General features: G+C 48.8%; 1 protein-coding gene across 1 annotated transcript; it reads right to left on the reverse strand.

Annotated features, from left to right (window-relative positions):
• Positions 1–8,088: 8,088 nt before the first annotated feature.
• ANKK1 (ankyrin repeat and kinase domain containing 1) lies at positions 8,089–17,541 on the reverse strand. Its single transcript, XM_056509644.1, has 9 exons — positions 17,354–17,541; positions 15,506–15,800; positions 14,984–15,135; positions 14,194–14,243; positions 13,948–14,103; positions 13,298–13,416; positions 12,001–12,046; positions 11,113–11,234; positions 8,089–10,231 (listed from the first exon to the last, which is right to left on the reverse strand). Exons 1-9 carry the CDS (start codon positions 17,539–17,541, stop codon positions 9,038–9,040), a joined length of 2,322 nt encoding a protein of 773 aa, XP_056365619.1. The 3' UTR covers positions 8,089–9,037.
• Positions 17,542–17,905: the final 364 nt, after the last annotated feature.

A 17,905-nucleotide genomic window follows, 5' to 3' on the forward strand; every position in this document is an offset into this window, starting at 1 on the left:
GGCTTAATCAGCACTTTTTAAATAAAGATTATTTTCTTTATATAAAAGAAGATGAAAAAATATAATAAAAAGGAAATCCTTCTTATTGCTAGGAAAGAACGCTGTCTGTCCATCTCCAAGAGTCAAGAGACTAAAATTTCAGTTTAGTGGCATTTCAGATCCAAAGTTCTCCATAGTTTTGAGCCAACACAGAATAATCCCTGCCCTGAAGCCCTCAGTTAAAGCAGAAACCAGAATGTCCAGAGCTGCTGAGTTCAAATGAGGCTGAATTCTCCTTGCTGGGTGATTCACCTCAGTGACTGAGGGAAAGTGGGGAGCTCCAATGCCCCCCTTCCCTCCCAAACACAGCAGAATAAATGATATTTTCAGATCAAAGAGCTTGTTTACAGCCTGTCTGGCCTGAGCCTGGCAGGATCAAAGGCAGCTGCTCTGAGATTCACCCTTACAGCCAAATTTTATTTCTGAGCCTGTGGACAAAATCCATTCACAGCACCCAAAAGAGATAAAAAGAATGATCTGCCCATCTCCTGGGGCATTGAGTGAGTCCTGCTGCTCCAGGTGAGGCCTGGCACGTCCATGGGTGTGATTTGTTCTGCACACCCAGGGAAAAAAAAAAAAAGATAAAACCAGTTACTCTCGTTAAATTAACTCCCTGTCTTTAATCAAAGCTTCTTTTAATAATTCCAACTGCTCCCCCAAGTCTTCCTGATGATACCAGCCTGTCTGCTTCATAAAGAGCTTTTGACTCACAAACAACAACTTTCTTCACCAAAGAAAAAGCGACCACGGTGGACTAAACATAATTAAGGCATCATGAATAATTAACAGAGCTAGAAAATACCTTTAAAGAGACTTAAAGAAGCAAAGCAAAACCCTTTTAAAGGGGAGGAAAACATTCTGCCTCCCCAGGCTGCCACGCTGGGCCTGGGGGAAAGGAGAGGGTTGATGATGGAGGGGAGTGAGCAGGTTTGTGCTGTGCCTCCTGCCTGGCAGCAATCAGAGCAGCCCTGCCAGGGAGCTCACAGCTTGGGCGGGTTACCTTCTGCAGTGAGTGAAGCAGCTGGTAGCTGCTAAAAGGTTATTTATTGCAGATCACATCAGCCTCAAAGGGCACAGTCACAAAGTCCACGCTCAAGTTTAGTTTAAAGTCCCAAACAGAATTCTGTCCCAGTGGGGCTGATGTTGCTGCAGCAGCTCCTGCCTCCTTCTTGGGGGTTAGCAGAAAACAAAAGCAAAAAACAATGGCAGAAAAGCAGAAAAGTGATGGCAAAAAGCACCAACTCTTCTAGAGAATCCTCAAGACACAAACCCAGACTGCGGGAGTCTTTGCGTCAGGATAGACGGGCGGGGACAAAACGCATTCACTCTGTAGAAGCTAAAAGTTACAGTTGTAAAAGTTATTGTAAAAGATTCTGAGAGCTGCCAGTACAGCCCAGAGTAGGACACGGAGATAAAAGGGGGCAGAGAAGTAAGAGGGGGGTGGTAGCAGTAAGAGTAAGAAAGAAAGAGAGGTAAGGAGAAGGAAGAAGAGAAGAGTAAGAGAAGAGAGCGATTTCCCGTTTACAATACAATAAATTCTCTTTCATGATGAATATTCTAATTCCCACTAACCAGTGTAATACAAGATACAAATTCTGTAACATTTACATACTGCCTATAGGAATCCTTATATTACCATAGTGTGCTACACTTTAAACTCTAAAAACTGCTCTTTGGACCCTTGGGCTTGCTCTCTGGCCAAGGGCATTGTTCAATCAAGAGGGGATTACCTTCAGGGGCCATCCCATTGTTTCATGGTTATCCTGCTACATCTTTCCCAACACAGACCACCACTCCTTAACCCGTTAGAGTTCAGTTTTTAACAGCCCAGGTTAGGTATAGACCACGCACACGACCTGTCTTGTTCCAGCTGAAAAATGTCAGCAATATTCTTACTACAGCTCCGATATGTCTAAGCACTGTCTAAAACTACAGTCCTGGAGCCTTCACTGAAAACATTAATGTGTTTTCCAGCCTTCACTAGAACTCACACTCAACTTTGGTATCTAAACCTTTCACTTGCAAAAAGGATTAGAGCTCACCCTAAAACTTACTGACTTGCTTATCCTAAAACTTAAACTTACACCTTTATTTTATGGGTGAGTGGCTTAATGTACTTCAATCCATCCACAGGCTTTAATTCAATCCCTGCACTCTGATTTCTCTCTGAAGAATTCAGAGATACCCAAATCACTGACTCCAGCACTGCTGATCCTGCTGGGGGCACGGGGGGCACAGCACCCCCAGCTCAGCTGCCAGGCTCAGGGAAGGAAGGGAACAGCTCAGGTTTGTTCTTGTTCTCTGTGAAAAGTGATCCTTCTTCCCATGTGGGGTTTTAATGGTGCAAACAGGGAAAAAATAAACCAGGAGAATCCAGGTGTCCTCATGGCTCTTTCTGCTTCCCATCTGTATCCAGCTGCTCCATGAATCCTTCTGAAATGTGTGCAGGGCTGCAAACATCACCTGAGAGAAAACCAGGTCATAACCTCAGCCCTTGTCACTGCATCAAATGTTTCGTAACAACCATCATTAATATTATTGATATATTTATAAGTATGTAATTATAATTATTTCTATTTATTTAATAGTGCAGGCACAAAGCTGATTTTTTTAAAAAAATTCAGGCCGTGTGAAAAAAAGCAAGAAAAGCCCAAAGTGACATCAGCCAGAAATGCAATCTCCTCTCCAAGTGCTATCAGCAGCACAGAGAATCTCTGAGCAGCTCCTGAGCGTGAGTTCAGGGAGCTCTGTCAAATCACCAGCTGGAAAATGTACAAAGCTTCAGAGGGAAACGCAGGAGCTGCAAATCTGATTGAAGCAGACAGGTTATGGGCTGGGAGCTCGTCTGTGTGAAGAAACGGGCAGTCAGTGCCAGTCTGAACAAATGTGAGCATCTCCCTCTGAGCACCTCCCTCCCCCGGGACAGAAACAAGAGCGACTTTGAGCTGGCAGGATTCTCCCAGTTTGCTGGGGAGCAACAGGAAAAACCAGCGGGATGGAAAAGCAGCTGCTGGGGCTGCTGCAGAGGGATTCGGCACGGGAGGGAGTGAGTGTGAGCTCTGGGGAGTGAGTGTGTGCTCTGGCAGTGAGTGTGAGCTCTGGCAGTGAGTGTGAGCTCTAGGCAGTGAGTGTGAGCCCTGGCAGTGAGTGTGAGCTCTGGGGAGTGAGTGTGAGCTCTAGGCAGTGAGTGTGAGCTCTAGGCAGTGAGTGTGAGCTCTGGGGAGTGAGTGTGAGCTCTGGGCAGTGAGTGTGAGCTCTAGGCAGTGAGTGTGAGCTCTGGGCAGTGAGTGTGAGCTCTGGCAGTGAGTGTGAGCTCTGGGAGTGAGTGTGTGCTCTGGGCAGTGAGTGTGAGCTCTGGGCAGTGAGTGTGAGCTCTGGCAGTGAGTGTGAGCTCTGGGCAGTGAGTGTGAGCTCTAGGCAGTGAGTGTGAGCTCTGGGGAGTGAGTGTGAGCTCTAGGCAGTGAGTGTGAGCTCTGGGCAGTGAGTGTGAGCTCTGGCAGTGAGTGTGAGCTCTGGGAGTGAGTGTGTGCTCTGGGCAGTGAGTGTGAGCTCTGGGGAGTGAGTGTGAGCTCTGGCAGTGAGTGTGAGCTCTGGCAGTGAGTGTGTGCTCTGGGGAGTGAGTGTGAGCTCTGGGCAGTGAGTGTGTGCTCTGGGGAGTGTGTGCTCTGGGGATGTGTGTGCCGTTGTGTCCCTGCTCTGCTCTGACTCTGGGAGCTGCAGTGCCAGAGTCAGGATTAACCTCAGGGACACAGTGAGGGGTGAATTCTTGCAGCTGGCAGTTTGTGACTGAGTCTGTGCGTGTTCCCAGCTGGTGGCAGCTCCAGGTCACATTCCTCCATCATGTTTACATGGAAATGCCCACCTGGAGCTTGCTGCAGGGATTTGCTGGGGCTCAGGTAGGGCCAGGTAACCTGTTCAGCTTTGTGTCTGAGCCCCCCAGCAAAGGGAATATTCAGCTCCCTGGCAGGTCCAGGCTGGGTGGGAAGGAACATGTCTGATTGCCTTTGTGATAAACAAGCCCTAAATCACTTCAAAGCTGAGGCCAGAATCACAGGGGAAGATTACAGACAGTGAAATAGTAGGGACTGGGATGTGATTCAGAGAGAGCAGGGAAAATCACACTAAATTCTCCTTCTTAATTAAAAAAATAAAAGCAAAATGAAGTGTTCCATGACTGAGATGCTTCCCTTCACCCAGCCAGGCTGGCAGAGCTGGGAGCAGCATTTAAACCCCAGAAAAACTTTGGGGGAAGCTGTCCCCCTGTGGGTGACATCCCAGGGGTTCATCCCAGCTCATCCCTGTGCTGCTGGAGTGTGTGCAGGGAGGAGGAGCTGCACCAGCTCACTGACAGCTTCAACTCATTGGCAAAAAAGCTGTTTTTGCAGCAAGACTCATCCTCCAGCTGTCTAAGCATCCAAAATCCCCAAATCCGTGCTCATGTTTTAGGCACAGTTTAAAATTTCCCCCCTCAGCCTACACACACAGTGAGGCCAGGCCCTGGCTCAGATTTTCCAGGTGGATTCCAGGGCTGGGTCCTTCCCTGCTGTGCTGACTGGGATGTAGAAAAGGTTGGGAAAGATGATCTTGGAGCCTTTCCCAATATTAGGGATTCTGTGGGGCCAAGGAGATGCAGCAGGAAGCCCCACAAGCTGCTCCCAAAACCACCCCAAAAGCAGCAGTTTTCCAAGCTCACCAGATTTCAGGTGATTTCCACATTTTCTGTGTTTTTGTCTCCTTCTCTCGTGGCAGTTGTTGATTTTTTCCCTGCCACTTTTAAATGTCTGAGTGGGATTTGAATGTCCTGTGGCATTTTCCAGCATTCCCTGGAGCAGAACACAAAATGAGCAGCACATTGGGCAGCTCAGCTCTCCTGGGAGAAATCCTGCTCAGGCTGGTCAAACAAAGACTGAAACCAAATAAAGGCAAGGCAGCCTCAGCAAAACCTTTTCAGTCTTTTCTGAGGCGAGAAAATTAATTCCCTGAATGCCTTGTAAGGATTTTTTATTTTTTTTCCCCCTGCTTGGAGCAGATATTAAGGGTTTGCCCAAAGAGCAGCAATAAAATCTTGCTGGTGATAAGAACATTGCTCTGCCTTGCTGAGGTGCTGAAGAGCAGTGAAAGTGCCATGGAACCAGGCCAGGAATGCCCCAAACCTCAATTCTGCCAAAACTGAATTTTCTCAGTGTCTGTAATGTTTCCTTTTTATTTCCAAAGTGATGGCCTGGTAGCACAGTAGCAAACAAAGGCTGATTTTAGCTTTATTGCAGCTCATTACTGCACCTCCTGATTGCTGACCCTGGCCTGATGCTCCTCTCTGTAATTGCTCCAGATGGACTCAGAGGCTTTAATGGGATATTTTCTAACCAGCAAAGCTGCTGAGGATTATTTATTTATTTTTATTTTTATTCAGAAGAAGAAATTCCCTCCAGGATGGGAAGTTCAGTTGTGTTCTCTGGCTTTTCTCCTGCATGATTTGGAGGTGATCTCTGCACCTGATATATTTTTTTTAAGGGAAATTCAGAGCAGGGATGTTCCAGGGGTGGTTTTCTGTTCCTCGTTGCCACAACATGAGCTCTTTAGACTCACAGATTCCATGGTGCCATGACCCCCAACCCCAGGCTGGGCAGCAGATTTATGGCTCTGAACCTCTGAGGTGCCCTGTTGTTCTTGCAGGACGGATATAAATATTTCCCTGGGTTTGCTGGGGTACAAAAGATTTTTCTCAAAGCCACAGGGGGTGTGAGGAGCGCTGAATTGCCAAAATGGGAGCCTGAATTGTGGTATCTCCTCCCCAAACTGTCCCCACAGAGCTGAACTCTCCTCTCACTGCCAGAACCTCAGGCTTTAAAAACAATCACTTTTGGGCTTGGCTTTGTGGGGCTTTTTTTTTTTTTTTTTTTTTTTCCAAATAAGAGAACGAGGCCAGCAGCAAATTGCACAAGAGAAGAGTTCCCTGCTGTGCTCTGAGCCAGAGGAGAGGGAAGCAGCAGCTGATCAAAAGATGTTGAACTTGCTGGGGATGAGATTCCTGCTAGGAGGAAACAGCAAGTGCTCCTTGATTCCCAGTCAGGGAAATTTTCCCCTTTTCCCATTATCCTAATGGAAGTGGAGCTCACACCTGCACTGATGGAGCTGCTTTTTTGATTTGATAATGTGGTTTATTGCAAAGGAAGGGGCCCAAAGCCCTCCCTGGGGGTGAGGAGAGCACAGGGGAGGGAGCAGGAGGAATTCTGCCAGGCCATGGGAAGGCTGAGCAGAGCCAGGCACGTCTCACACTGACGTCTGCCACAGCTCAGAGCCTCCAACCACCTCCTTGCAAGAAAAAGAAACACTGAGAATTCACTATTCCTTCTTACATTAAAATCACAGCCTCCTACATTCACATCATTGCTGTCAGAAACATCTTGATTTTCCACACCTAAGGGGCTATGGAAAAAAACAAGCATTTCTGCTAAAAATATGGTTTCCCCCCCCCCCCCCCCACTAGCTGTATTTATGCAGATCTCTTTTCCTCTAAAACGCAGCATTATTTTAATTTTAATTTAATCCCGTATCTGCATAATTGCAGCACTGCCAAACAAACAAGTCACAGTCTCTGGGAAGCAGGAGCAATGCAAAACGTGGATTTAACCAACTTCATTCCCAAACATTTTCCTCTGAGCATTCCCTCACAGAAGAGCCACAACTTCTCACTGAAACGTCCACGTTTTCATCACAACGAGCATCTCCCCTTCAAACGAATTTCTCATCAGAAAATTTATATTACAGTCAGATGCAGCACTGGGAGAGCACTTAGGAATCAACTGCAGCTTTCACCCCTCGTGAAACCATCCCTGCTTGTGCTGATTTATTCACTCTGAGTTTCTTTGTGTGCTCTTTGTGGAGAACACGGGGTCTTGGAAGTCACATCCATTTCCCCACGGGTGTCCTGGGCAGAAATGATGGAGAGGGAATGCAGGCAGCACAAATGGCATCCCAGGATTTACTGAGCTCAGGGTGACTCCAGCAGGGATCAGGGGTGGAACAAAATCAGCTTAAATTTCCCCCCTTTGCTTTTCCATCTTAACCAACCCAAACCATCCTGGGATCCTCTGAGGAGCAATTGAAAATGTCCCTGTGGTTCAGGATGTCTGCAGGGCAGCACTCCAGAATTTCACAGAATTCCCTGGCAAAATCAGCACCCAGGCAGCTCTGGGCACCTTCAAAATATAATTTTTGAGGCATGAAGGTGAGCAGTTTTGATCTTTTTGAATCTAAAGGAGATGTTGAGGAGGTTTCTGCCCTGCTGCTACTGCCATGCCCTGCCAGGAGCTGCCTTGGCTGTGAACTTTGGGTGAGAGCATGAGATAATCAGCAGCAGATTTATCAGCAGGGACAAAAGACTGAAATGGAGTTGAAAAAGGGGAAAGGAAAAAAAAAAAAAAAAAGTGGGGGGATGGAGATCTACGAATAATTTTAGAAATAAGCTGCAAGTTGCACAGTCACAAAGCGGAGGCTGGAATGCACTTTTGCAGAGTTTGTAAAGACTCATTTAATTTCTATAGAAACTGAGCAGCAAACAGGTAATTTTCTCTGCAAATTGCTTCTATCACCTCTGGAATGCTCTGCAAGAGCAATGTATTTCCCTCGTGTTCTTCTTAATCCCCTGTTATTTTCATTATAAATTTAATTAAGCTCTTGTAGAGAACATTCCATGACACACGAGCTGAGTTTTGTTATTCTGTGCCAGTTGGATTTCTTTTTTTCTGGGTAAATATTTCAAATGACACCGAGCAGGGGAGACATTTGCTGAATCAATACAGCTGAAGCTGAGGGAAGGAGCTGCACAGGAAGGTCTGAGAATCCCAAGAATTCCTTCCAGCCAGGCCTTTCCTCCTGGACAAAATCAGGGAATATCAGGAGAAGGTAAATGCCAAGCTTTTTTTGTGGTTGCAATAAAAAAGTCAATTTTTTACACTCCCTGCAACCCAAAATGTCACCAGCATTCCATTTCATAACCTGCCCAGCTCCCCACTTCACCAATGACAAATGTTAAAAATGAATCATTTCATTACAATTTATTTTAAATGATATCTAAAGGCTTTGCTGCCAAAGCATCGTGAAAAACTGGGTTTGAATACAACACACATCAATACTTTAGGTTAATATAAAATGAAAACAAAATTAGTAGAGTTTGGGCTTTTTAACCTCTCCTTTTAACCCGTTTAATCTCACATTATCAGGCAACAGCAGCTCCCCTGCAGAGCTGGGGTTGTTTGTTTTTATTTCAGCCTCTTCCCAGCTCAAGGCTGTGACAAGTCACAGCAGGCAGGTTTGGGGACCCTCAGGAGTCACAGCAGAGCAAATCCACCACCACCAGGTTTTTCACAGCAGTGCTCAAGTTCTGGGACATCTTCCTGAAAGAAACCAGGATTATTTCCCCCCCAGAGACACGACTCAAACCCTGACCTGTGAGCAGCCAGATCTCGTGTGTGATTATTCTGGATTTTCTGTTCCCTGTGCTGCATCCATTTCAATGCTCTCTACCAGTGATTTTTCCTTCCTGCCTTGCTTTATTTAATTCTTGTTACAGAAAGGAGATGTCAGGAAATCTGACACATTGCTGTGCCAGCAGCAGGTGAGAATCTCACGATTCAATTCCCACCTGTACCAGGGCCATTTTACACCAATTTTCTCTGTAGGGAAACATGGAATAAAAGCAATAAAAGCTGTGGAAGACGTGTGTGTGCTGTGCACAGCTTCAGCACTGCCTGCAGGAACAGGGGGCTGCATAAATCCCTGCTCAGGAAGGATTCAGTAGGAAAGCACCAAGCCAAAACATTCTGGAGGCTTGGAAAAGAACTTGTCATCATGTAACTCCATTTTCTTTCCCTCTCTTCGTGCTCATGCTTAACAACTTCCATTTAGAAAGGGGAAATATTTCCTGTAACCAGGAGGTGACAGGACAAGGTGCGTTACGCCTGATGTGGGAAATCTGCAAATCCCAGAGCTGACAAATTCACAGATCCGTCCTTGCCGGGCCGAGCCTGGGCAGCGTGGCTTCGTTCAGGGCCCTGTTGCCAGCCTTGCCCCCCGAGGCCTCCTTGCCCTGGAGCAGGGCAATGACGCTGTCCCGCTGGTGCCTCACCGCCAGCTGCAGGGCCGTGCAGCCCGTGATGTCCTCCACGTCCAGCAGCGCTCCCGCCTTCAGCAGCGTCTTGATGATGGCCATGTTGCCCTTGAGCACGGCCAGGTGCAGCGGCGTCCAGCCCACCTTGTTCCTGGCGTTGACGTCGGCCTGGCCCTGCAGGAGGCGGATGACGCTGAGGAAGGAGCCCCTGAGCACGGCGAAGTGCAGCGGGGCCCAGAGGGACCTCTCGGCCGCGTTGGGGTCGGCGCCGCAGCGCAGCAGCTCGCTGACCACCGGCTCGTCCCCGTAGCGCGTGGCCAGGTGCAGCGGCGTCCAGTCCATGCTGCCCTTGGCGTCCAGCCGGGCGCGGCTGCCCTTCAGCAGCCGGATGATCTCCAGGTGCCCCTTGAAGGAGGCCAGGTGCAGCGGGGTCCAGCCTTTGTCCGTCCTCAGCTCCACGTTGGCGCCGTACTTGATGAGTTTCTCGCAGATCAGGTACTTGCCCCTGACCACGGCCAGGTGCAGGGCGCTGTAGAGGTTCTGGTCCAGGCTGTTGACGGAGATCCCGTTCTTCAGCAGGTACTGCACCACCCTGAACTTGCCCCTCTCCACAGCCACGTGCAGCGGCGTCCTCAGGTTCTTCTGCTTCCTCTCCAGGTCGGCTCCCTGGCTGGCCAGCAGCTTGACCAGGCCCACGTGCCCGAAGCAGGCAGCCACGTGCAGGGCTGTCTTACCGTCCACCTCCTGCACGTTGGGGTCGGCCTGGCGGGACAGCAGCACCCTGGCCACGTTCTCAAAGTCGTTCTGCGCCGCCAGGTGCAGCGGCGTCCACCCGTCGCGCTCCTGCGCGTTCACCCGGGCCTGGTGGTCCAGCAGCAGCCGCACCGTGCGGTCGTCGCCGTGCTGGGCCGCGAAGTGCAGCGGGCTCCAGCCGTCCTCGTCGGCCGCGTTGGCCAGCGCGCCGTGCTCCAGCAGCAGCCCGCAGATGTCGGGGAGCCGGCGCTGCACGGCCACCAGCAGCGGGGTGCAGCCGCCGCCCGCCGCGCTGTTGACGCCGGCCCTGCGGCCTAGCAGCGAGCGCACCTTGGGGGGACAGAGGGGCAGGAAGGTCTCACACAACACAGCAATCTCTGAATGCGGCGTTTGTGAAAATAAATTCAGTAGGAAAGCACCAAGCCTAAACATTCTGGAGGCTTGGAAAAGGACTTGTCATCATATAACTCCATTTTCTTAGCGCTCATGCTTAACAACTTCCATTTAAAAAGGGGAAATATTTCCTGTGACCAGGAGGTGACAGGACAAGGTGCATTACGCCTGATGTGGGAAATCTGCAAATCCCAGAGCTGACAAATTCACAGATCCGTCCTTGCCGGGCAATTGAATGCGGCATTTGTGAAAATAAATAGAAACTATAACAAGTTGTGATATAAAGAAAATAAATTGGTGAGCCAGTCTTGCTGGGTGGCTAGAAGGCAACGGGTAAATGAGTAGGAATAGTGAGTAGGGTTTTTGTGACTCTGAGCAAAGGATAAATCCACCTCAAACAAGAGCAAAAAGATTTTCACCGGCAAACAAAAATGCCATGTTGCAAGCAGAGAAAAGATCTCAGAATTTTCCGCTGTGGAAAAACTGAAAAACAACTTCTAGCTCAAACTGTAACATACTAACTATTTGTGATTAAAATATAGTAACATGAATATGGTAATGTTAGTAGGTATGATAGGCTATAGGTAATAGTAAAAGTATTAATTTGCTGTCCTGCTTTAAAATGCTCTGCAATATAAAGATTATAATGCATTGTAACCAGAACTAAAGTTGGCTTCAGACAAACCCACAGCTGTGGCTAAAAAAGCTGTGGGCTGAGCTCCTGTCACCCACGACCTGTGAATTTCTGCATCATTTAAATACAATAAACAGCATTTTAAAGATCCACCTAAAGCCCCACTCCTCGTTCAGGGTCTCACCTTGCCCACGTTGCCCTGCAGGACCATCAGGTGCAGCAGGGTCAGGCCGTTCTCCCGCTCCCTGCCCAGCTCCTCGGGCTCCCTGCACAGAGCTGGGGCAGGAACCTCCTGCTCGTCCTTCCCTGGAGTCAGGAGCACACACAAAACAGGGAGAAAGGAGTGACAAACTCCCAGAAGGGAGGGAGAGTGTTGCAGTGTGGTTTTTACTAGTTAATGGTTTAATTTAAAATTATCTTTTTTTACTCTGTCAATTTATTCTGAATTACTTGTCAATTTTGCTTTGTGCCAGATTCTTGCTTGGAATTTTTCTTGGGAAATTCCTTAAAACTCGACGTCTTATTAGTCTATGTGACTCAGGTTTTTTTCTTACTTTTCTCCTTGGACAATGCCTTTATAAACCTTATTCTTTACCCTTCCCCAGAATTTCTCTAATTTGCTGAGGATTTGTACTTTCTCCTTGAACTTTCCCCATATTTAAGTTGTTGCACTTTTGCTATTTTTGTTTCCCAAAGTAATAAATAATAATAAATTAATAATAATAAATAAATAATAAATTTTTATTTTATGCAAAGACTTCCCCCTCTTTCTTGCTTCCTTGGAGCACAATTTGACAGGATTTAAGATTTAAATTTTAAAATAAATTTTAAAATTTAAAACAATTTAAAAGGCCATGGAGCCATAGCTTGAGTCACATCTGAGGCTTTCACATGCACTGGGACATTTGGCCTCTCTCTCTCATAGTACCTATTTCCTGAATACCTCATTTTCCTTAACTTAAAATGTCATCCACATGAAAAATTTTATGAGCCACATCCTTCTACAACAAAATAAACAGCTTTTATAGCTTCCTTTCTTTAATTTTAATTCTAAAGCCAGTCCCCTACTTACCCCCGCTCCGGGTGTCCCGGGGGAAGGCGAACTCCTCTTTGTCACCCTTGTTTTCAGAAAAAGAGGGAAGAAAAAGGATAAGACAAAGTGTTTATTTGCATTCTGTAACGTTTGCACAAAGTCCTTTGCTGCTGCTCTGCAGCTTTTTGCCACCATTTGAGAGGTTTTTTTAATCCAATCCTGTTTTTGCACCCAAAACTCAGCTAAGCCAGTCATGACACAGCAGGAATGGGGGAGCCTGAAGATGATCTCTGGATATCCATGAGCTTTTCTCCCTCGTGCTCATTTGCTCCCAAACACACACATTCTGCTTCCTGGCTGCACAGCAGCATCCCCAAATTATTTCCTTTGTTGTTTAGGGACCCCCCATCTCTTCAGGCCTCTGGTTCCTTGCACAGCTTGACAAAACTCTCTAAATACCAATAATTCCCAGCTCCTATCTCTCCCTGTTTTCTAGGCATAATTACTCCAGTAGCTGGGATTACATTGTGACTACCCAGAAGCCTGTTTTTTTTTTTTTTTTCTTAGCCAGAGAAACATGGGGATTTAAAACTTTTTTTTTTTTTTTGGTTGTTCAAACTAAAATCCTCAGTTTTGTGCCATGAACAGAACCCTGGGACTCTGTGTTTGCTTGAGTTTCTTTTAGTGACTGAGGCCACCATGATAAATCTGAAAAGAGTTTTCCTCTTGGACCATTTATCATTTAGTGCATTTGTTAATTAATTTGCAAGTTTCTTATCCCCATAAATTAATTTCAGAGGCACAACCTGTGAAGGTGCTGCCTTTGGGAGGGGAAAGCCTCAAGATCTGGCAAGATCTTGAACCAGTGGAATTTCCTGAGTGGCCCAGGGTTCTGCTGCAATAATAAGCAGATGGGACTTAGTTTTTTTCATGCAGAAAGGCCATTCTTTATTCACATAGCTCATTTTTATACAGTTTTTACAGACCTTTTGTTGAATTCCAATTGGCTAGTAGTTTTCTTGCTGCTAAATGGTGTTTTACCTTTCCATTAAATCTCTCTATTCTTGGATTGTTTGCATATTTTCTTCACTGATTCTCATGGGACAGATTCATTGTTTATGCAGGTGCAAACTTATTTTTCTCTCCAATAATAGGTTGCTGTGTTAACAAACTCTGATTCTGATAACTCTGATATTCAAATTCTGATATTCCTCTGACCCTTTCTTATGGGAACTTCCAAGCTACTGCTGGCTTAGCTAGACTAGCAGGGCCTAAAACATATTTTATATATATTTTTTTTTAATATCTCTAGTTTCTGCAAGAGGGTTCTCCTCACCTGCTGGCTCCTGGAGATGGGTGGTTTGTGGGACATCTTCCTGACCAGGCGCTCGTTCTCGGGGTCCTGCACCAGGCTCTGGATCAGAGCCAGCAGCACGTCTGTCTCCACAGGGATATCTGCCAGGGCAGAGCAGCTCAGCTGAGCCAGGCTCCAGAGCCAGGCAGGACCCATGGGAGGGGAGGGAAGAGGGATGGAGGGATGTGGGACAGCAAAAGGGCGCTGTGGGTACTGCTGAGAGCCAGGGAAAAAAGCAGTTTGAGTTTTCTCAAGCTACTCAAAGGAAAACAGAAGGGAAAGAGTTAATAACAGAGTTTAACACTTGGTGGTGTGGACAGGAGAGTGTGTGAGATATTTTGGTAAAATCATGTTTACAAGAGATGGTGCCTTCCTTGGACCAATGAGCTTAATTCTATCCTTGGTTCTGCAAACCAGTCTATAAAAATGTGTCTATTACTGCAATAAATTGCTTCTTCTGCTTTCTGGATGAAGCCTGTGCTGCTGTATTTTTTCCTCCCTCCCTCCCCTTACAGCACAGGGCACCGAGCTGCTAAACCTCGGAGATGCAGCTGGGAAACCTGGGCACAAAACCGGGCACAAACTTGGGCACAAACTCATCCCCTGCTTGTCAGCCCGTGGCTAATGCACACCTGCAAAGCTTGGCCTCTGCTTGGGGTCCTGGTCCCAGCACCTCTTCATCAGGTCGAGCATCTGGTGGCACTCCCCGGGCCAGTCGTCCCTGACCAGCTCCAGCCCCGGCCTCTTCCCCGCCGCCACCTTCACGATGATGGCCATCATGTTGGCCCCTGGGGATGGGAGAAGCCAGCACCCTCTGGGTGTTTGCCCTGGGAAAAGGGCTGGAATAAAGGTTCCATGGGTGCAGGGGTTGTGTTTACCTGCGTAGGGTTTCTTCTGCATGAGGACCTCCCAGATGACGATCCCGAAGCTGCGGGAGGGGAGAGGCTGTGAGCACTCAGACATTAACTGCACTGATTGCTTCTGCCTCCTTGAGAAGTGGGAGATCAGGAAGTTCTTCAGGATTTCATCCCCCAGAGCAGAGGGATTTCATCCCTCAGGCCTTACAATTCTGCCTCACATCTCCCCTAAGAGTGGGGTCACCACCCTGCAAAGGGTCAGCGCAGTGTATGAGGGACTTGGAGCTTTTCTGCCAAAGTCAGGCTCTCAGTGCCTTTTTCCCACTTTATTCCCATTAGGGTTTAGAGCCCCTGGAAGTTCCTGTGGCTGTGCAAATCCTCCTTTCCCTCTTGCCTTGGGTTTCTCTGTGCTGTAAATGCCAAGGAGCTGAGGAATTTCCAGGCACGGACATGGAGCTCATGCTGCAAAGCTCCTTGCCCAAAAGGACAAAAGCCAAGTTGAAATCTCTTCTCTGCCTGTTCCTGACCAGAATGAACACTGAGGCAGATAAGCCAATATTGGAATTGTTCTAAACTCGATCTCAGCAGCACTGGCTGTTCTGGGCTCTGATCTCACTGGTTTTTATAGGAGCAGGGTGTGATGGCACCTGGGGCAATGCAGCCTGCAGGATTGGGATGATGATTATCCACACAGAATCCCCTCCCTCCCTACCTCCATCAGGGCACACCAGTGTGTTCCCTATGTTCTACAAGGCAGAAAACCAGAATTTAAACAAACTGAGCCTGGGGACACCCCTGGGCCAGCCCTCACCTGTACACGTCGTATTTGATGCCCGGGGGTTTGCTGTTCTGCAGGAACATCTCGGGGGGGATGTAGCTCAGGGTGCCCCTCAGGGCTGAGCTCTCGATGTACTGCATCCTGCTGGATTGCTCCATCCACTTGGACAGCCCAAAGTCAGAGATCTGCAAGCAGAAAGAGGGAAAGTGCCCCAAAATGCTCACACCTGGACATCCCCCATCCTCGGGGATCGGGGACAGGAGGAGGTGTGAGCAGCTGGAACTTGATAAAAGTTATCTTTATATACATATCTTTGAAAGTTCCTGCAGCCACTGAGTCCAGCTGGAGCCTTAAATTCCCAGTGCTGGCCCAGACTCCCTGTCTGATCTTGAGAACACCATGTAATTTGCTCACCAGCTGCTTGTTAAACACCCCACAGGTGAATCTCCCATGCAGTGTTCCTGAAGAACCTGATTCCCTGGGATTCTGAACTCGTCTGGCAGAAATAACCTGGCTCTTATCTGAGAAATGCCATACCCAGCAGCGAGGCCTTACCTTGACGTGCATGTTCCCATCCAGGAGAACGTTCCCTGGCTTCAGGTCCAGGTGCAGCAGAGGGGGGCTCATGCTGTGCAGGAAGTTCATGGCCAAGCCCATCTCATGGATCACCCTGAATTTCAGCTGCCAGGACATCCTGTGAGTGGGGAGGATTCTCTCCAAGGAGCCCCTGGCCATATATTCCATCACTATCCCCAGAGGGTTGTTGCACACCCCATAGATGGTGACAATGTGCTGGAATTTGATTTTCTCCATCTTGCTCGCCTCCTCCATTAGACAGTTCATGCTGGTCCTGGAGAATTGAAAATAAATTTTATCAGTTGATTCACTGGCTCAGAAACTCTGCTGTAACTCAGTGACACCCAGCCTTTCTGAGCACTGCCTGCCCCTAAAAGATTCATCCCAAATCCCCCCTTGAGCTGATGATAATGCTGCCACACTTTTGCAGACTAAAATCTGGCATGGAACTTGTTGTGACTCCTCAAAATCAGCTGAGGTTTATTTGGGCAAAATCAGCCAAAAGGAAAGAGATGAAAAACTGGCACTTATTTCAATCCTGGGCAGTGATGACAGAGCCTGTGCTTGTCACAGGTGAGATGGCTCTGAGCTGCCACAGGCAGGGCAGGGTGGGATCCTGGGGTGGGATCCTTCCCTGTGAGGGGCTGGGATGGAATTCCCAGAGGCTGCCCCATCCCTGGGAGTGTCCAAGGCCAGCTTGGGAAAGGGAAGGTGCCCCTGGCCATGGCAGGGACGGAATGAAACGAGCTTTAAGGCTCCTCCCCGCCCGCAGCACTGTGATCCCGTGGAATTCCCGGTGTTTCCCCAGTGCCAGGGGCAGCACGGCTCCTGCAGCTCCATCCCTGGGCACGGTGACTCTGCTCCCAGGGGCACCAGGCACGTCTGCTCCTCCCTGCAGCTCTGGCAGACCTGTTTCTCCAAATTCTCCGGAGTTCCACCTCCCCTGACCTGCTGAACGGGTTTGGGGTGCCCGGGGCGCTCCGGGAGCAGCCAAGCAGCAAAGTGCCTGTAAAGAGCACAGCCTGGGAATGGAGCTGAGCTGCCAGCAATTAGGCCAGGCCATTCATTGATAAAAATGGTTCAGCCAAGCAAAATCTTCTTCAGACTTCCTCTAGCAAGCTCCTCACAGTGAGACCTACCCACAGGTTGAGGAACCTCAGGGATTTTACAACAATTGTTAAGACACAGAAGTAAAACTGATTATTTGACTTTTTTTTCCCCACCTAAATGAGAACAAAATGGAAAAGTAATACCTGCAGAGCAAACTGAGGACAGACACTGCTCAGCCTGAACTCAGCTGTTGTCAGTAACAAGAGTGAGATTTTTATCCAGGCAGGATCCTCCCAAATTGAAAGGAATAAAATTTTAAATTAAATAACTCCATCAACTCTGCTGTTTTCCCATCAGCTCTGCCTGTATTGGATGTGTTATCAGCAGTGGCTGTGATTACCTGGCCCTGCTCCATCCCCAGACACAAGCAGGGCACCAGAAGTGTCTCTGCAGGTGAGGAGCAGAGAGGAGCTGCAGGTGCACCACGGCCAGGAAAGAGATGTCTGGAGGCTACAGGAGCAGGGCACCAAAACCAGCTGTGAACCCTCTGCCCCACATCTCTAAACCTGGTTAATTTGGGTGGTTAATTCCGTTTGATTGATACACATCAGCCCAGTGGAAGCTGCCAAAGAGCCACCAGGCTGCTTTAAGGCGCTGAGCTGAGGGTTGAGCCCTGTCCTATTTGCACACCCGCTGAGACTGAGAACTGCAACCCCCGCTCCCTTTGGGTACCCCCCGATTTCCCGCAGGGTTTTATCACCCAGCCCCGGGGGTTACCTGTCGCTGCTGGAGTCCTGCAGCAGGAACGGGGAGCACTTCACCGCATAGACCGTCCTCCACCTCCTGTGCTTCACCTGGTAGACGTGGCCGAAGCCGCCGCTGGCCACCCGCAGCCAGTCCTCCTCGAAATCCTCCCTGCCGAACACGGTCAGGCTGCCCAGCTGCCGGCCCCTCTCCGCGCCCATGGCACAGCTGGCACAGCTGGCGCAGCTCCTGCTGCGGTGCGCGGAGCCACGGAGCTCCTCCTGCCCTGCCCTGCCCTGCCGGGGAGGTGGGGATTCACCTGGCAGGTGGATCCTCAGCGTCAGGCTCAGCTCCAGCCTGCCAGTGTGGCTCTGCTGTCTCCTGGCCGGCAATTCCAGGTGGGGAGTGGTGCCAATAGGGATTCCTCACCTGAGGGGCAGAGCGAGGTGGGGAGGTGGGGCAGGGAGATGCTCGAAGGGAGCAGAGAAATCCACGAGGCAGGATCGTGTGTGGAAAACACTCCAGAGAGAACAGAGGGAAAAACCCCAGGAGCAGCTGGATGGAGAGGTGGAAAACACTCCAGAA

The sequence above is a fragment of the Oenanthe melanoleuca genome, chromosome 24, assembly GCF_029582105.1.
Source record: "Oenanthe melanoleuca isolate GR-GAL-2019-014 chromosome 24, OMel1.0, whole genome shotgun sequence".
In the NCBI taxonomy this organism is placed as follows: domain Eukaryota; kingdom Metazoa; phylum Chordata; class Aves; order Passeriformes; family Muscicapidae; genus Oenanthe; species Oenanthe melanoleuca.

Coding starts and splice junctions, on each gene's coding strand:
- ANKK1 (XM_056509644.1), bottom strand. CDS start 17,541: ATGGGCGCGGAGAGGGGCCGGCAGCTGGGCAGCCTGACCGTGTTCGGC. Junction 15,136..15,505: donor ATGGGAACATGCACGTCAAG/GTAAGGCCTCGC, acceptor TTCTGCTTGCAG/ATCTCTGACTTTGGGCTGTC. Junction 13,417..13,947: donor GCAGAGGCCAAGCTTTGCAG/GTGTGCATTAGC, acceptor CTGCCCTGGCAG/ATATCCCTGTGGAGACAGAC.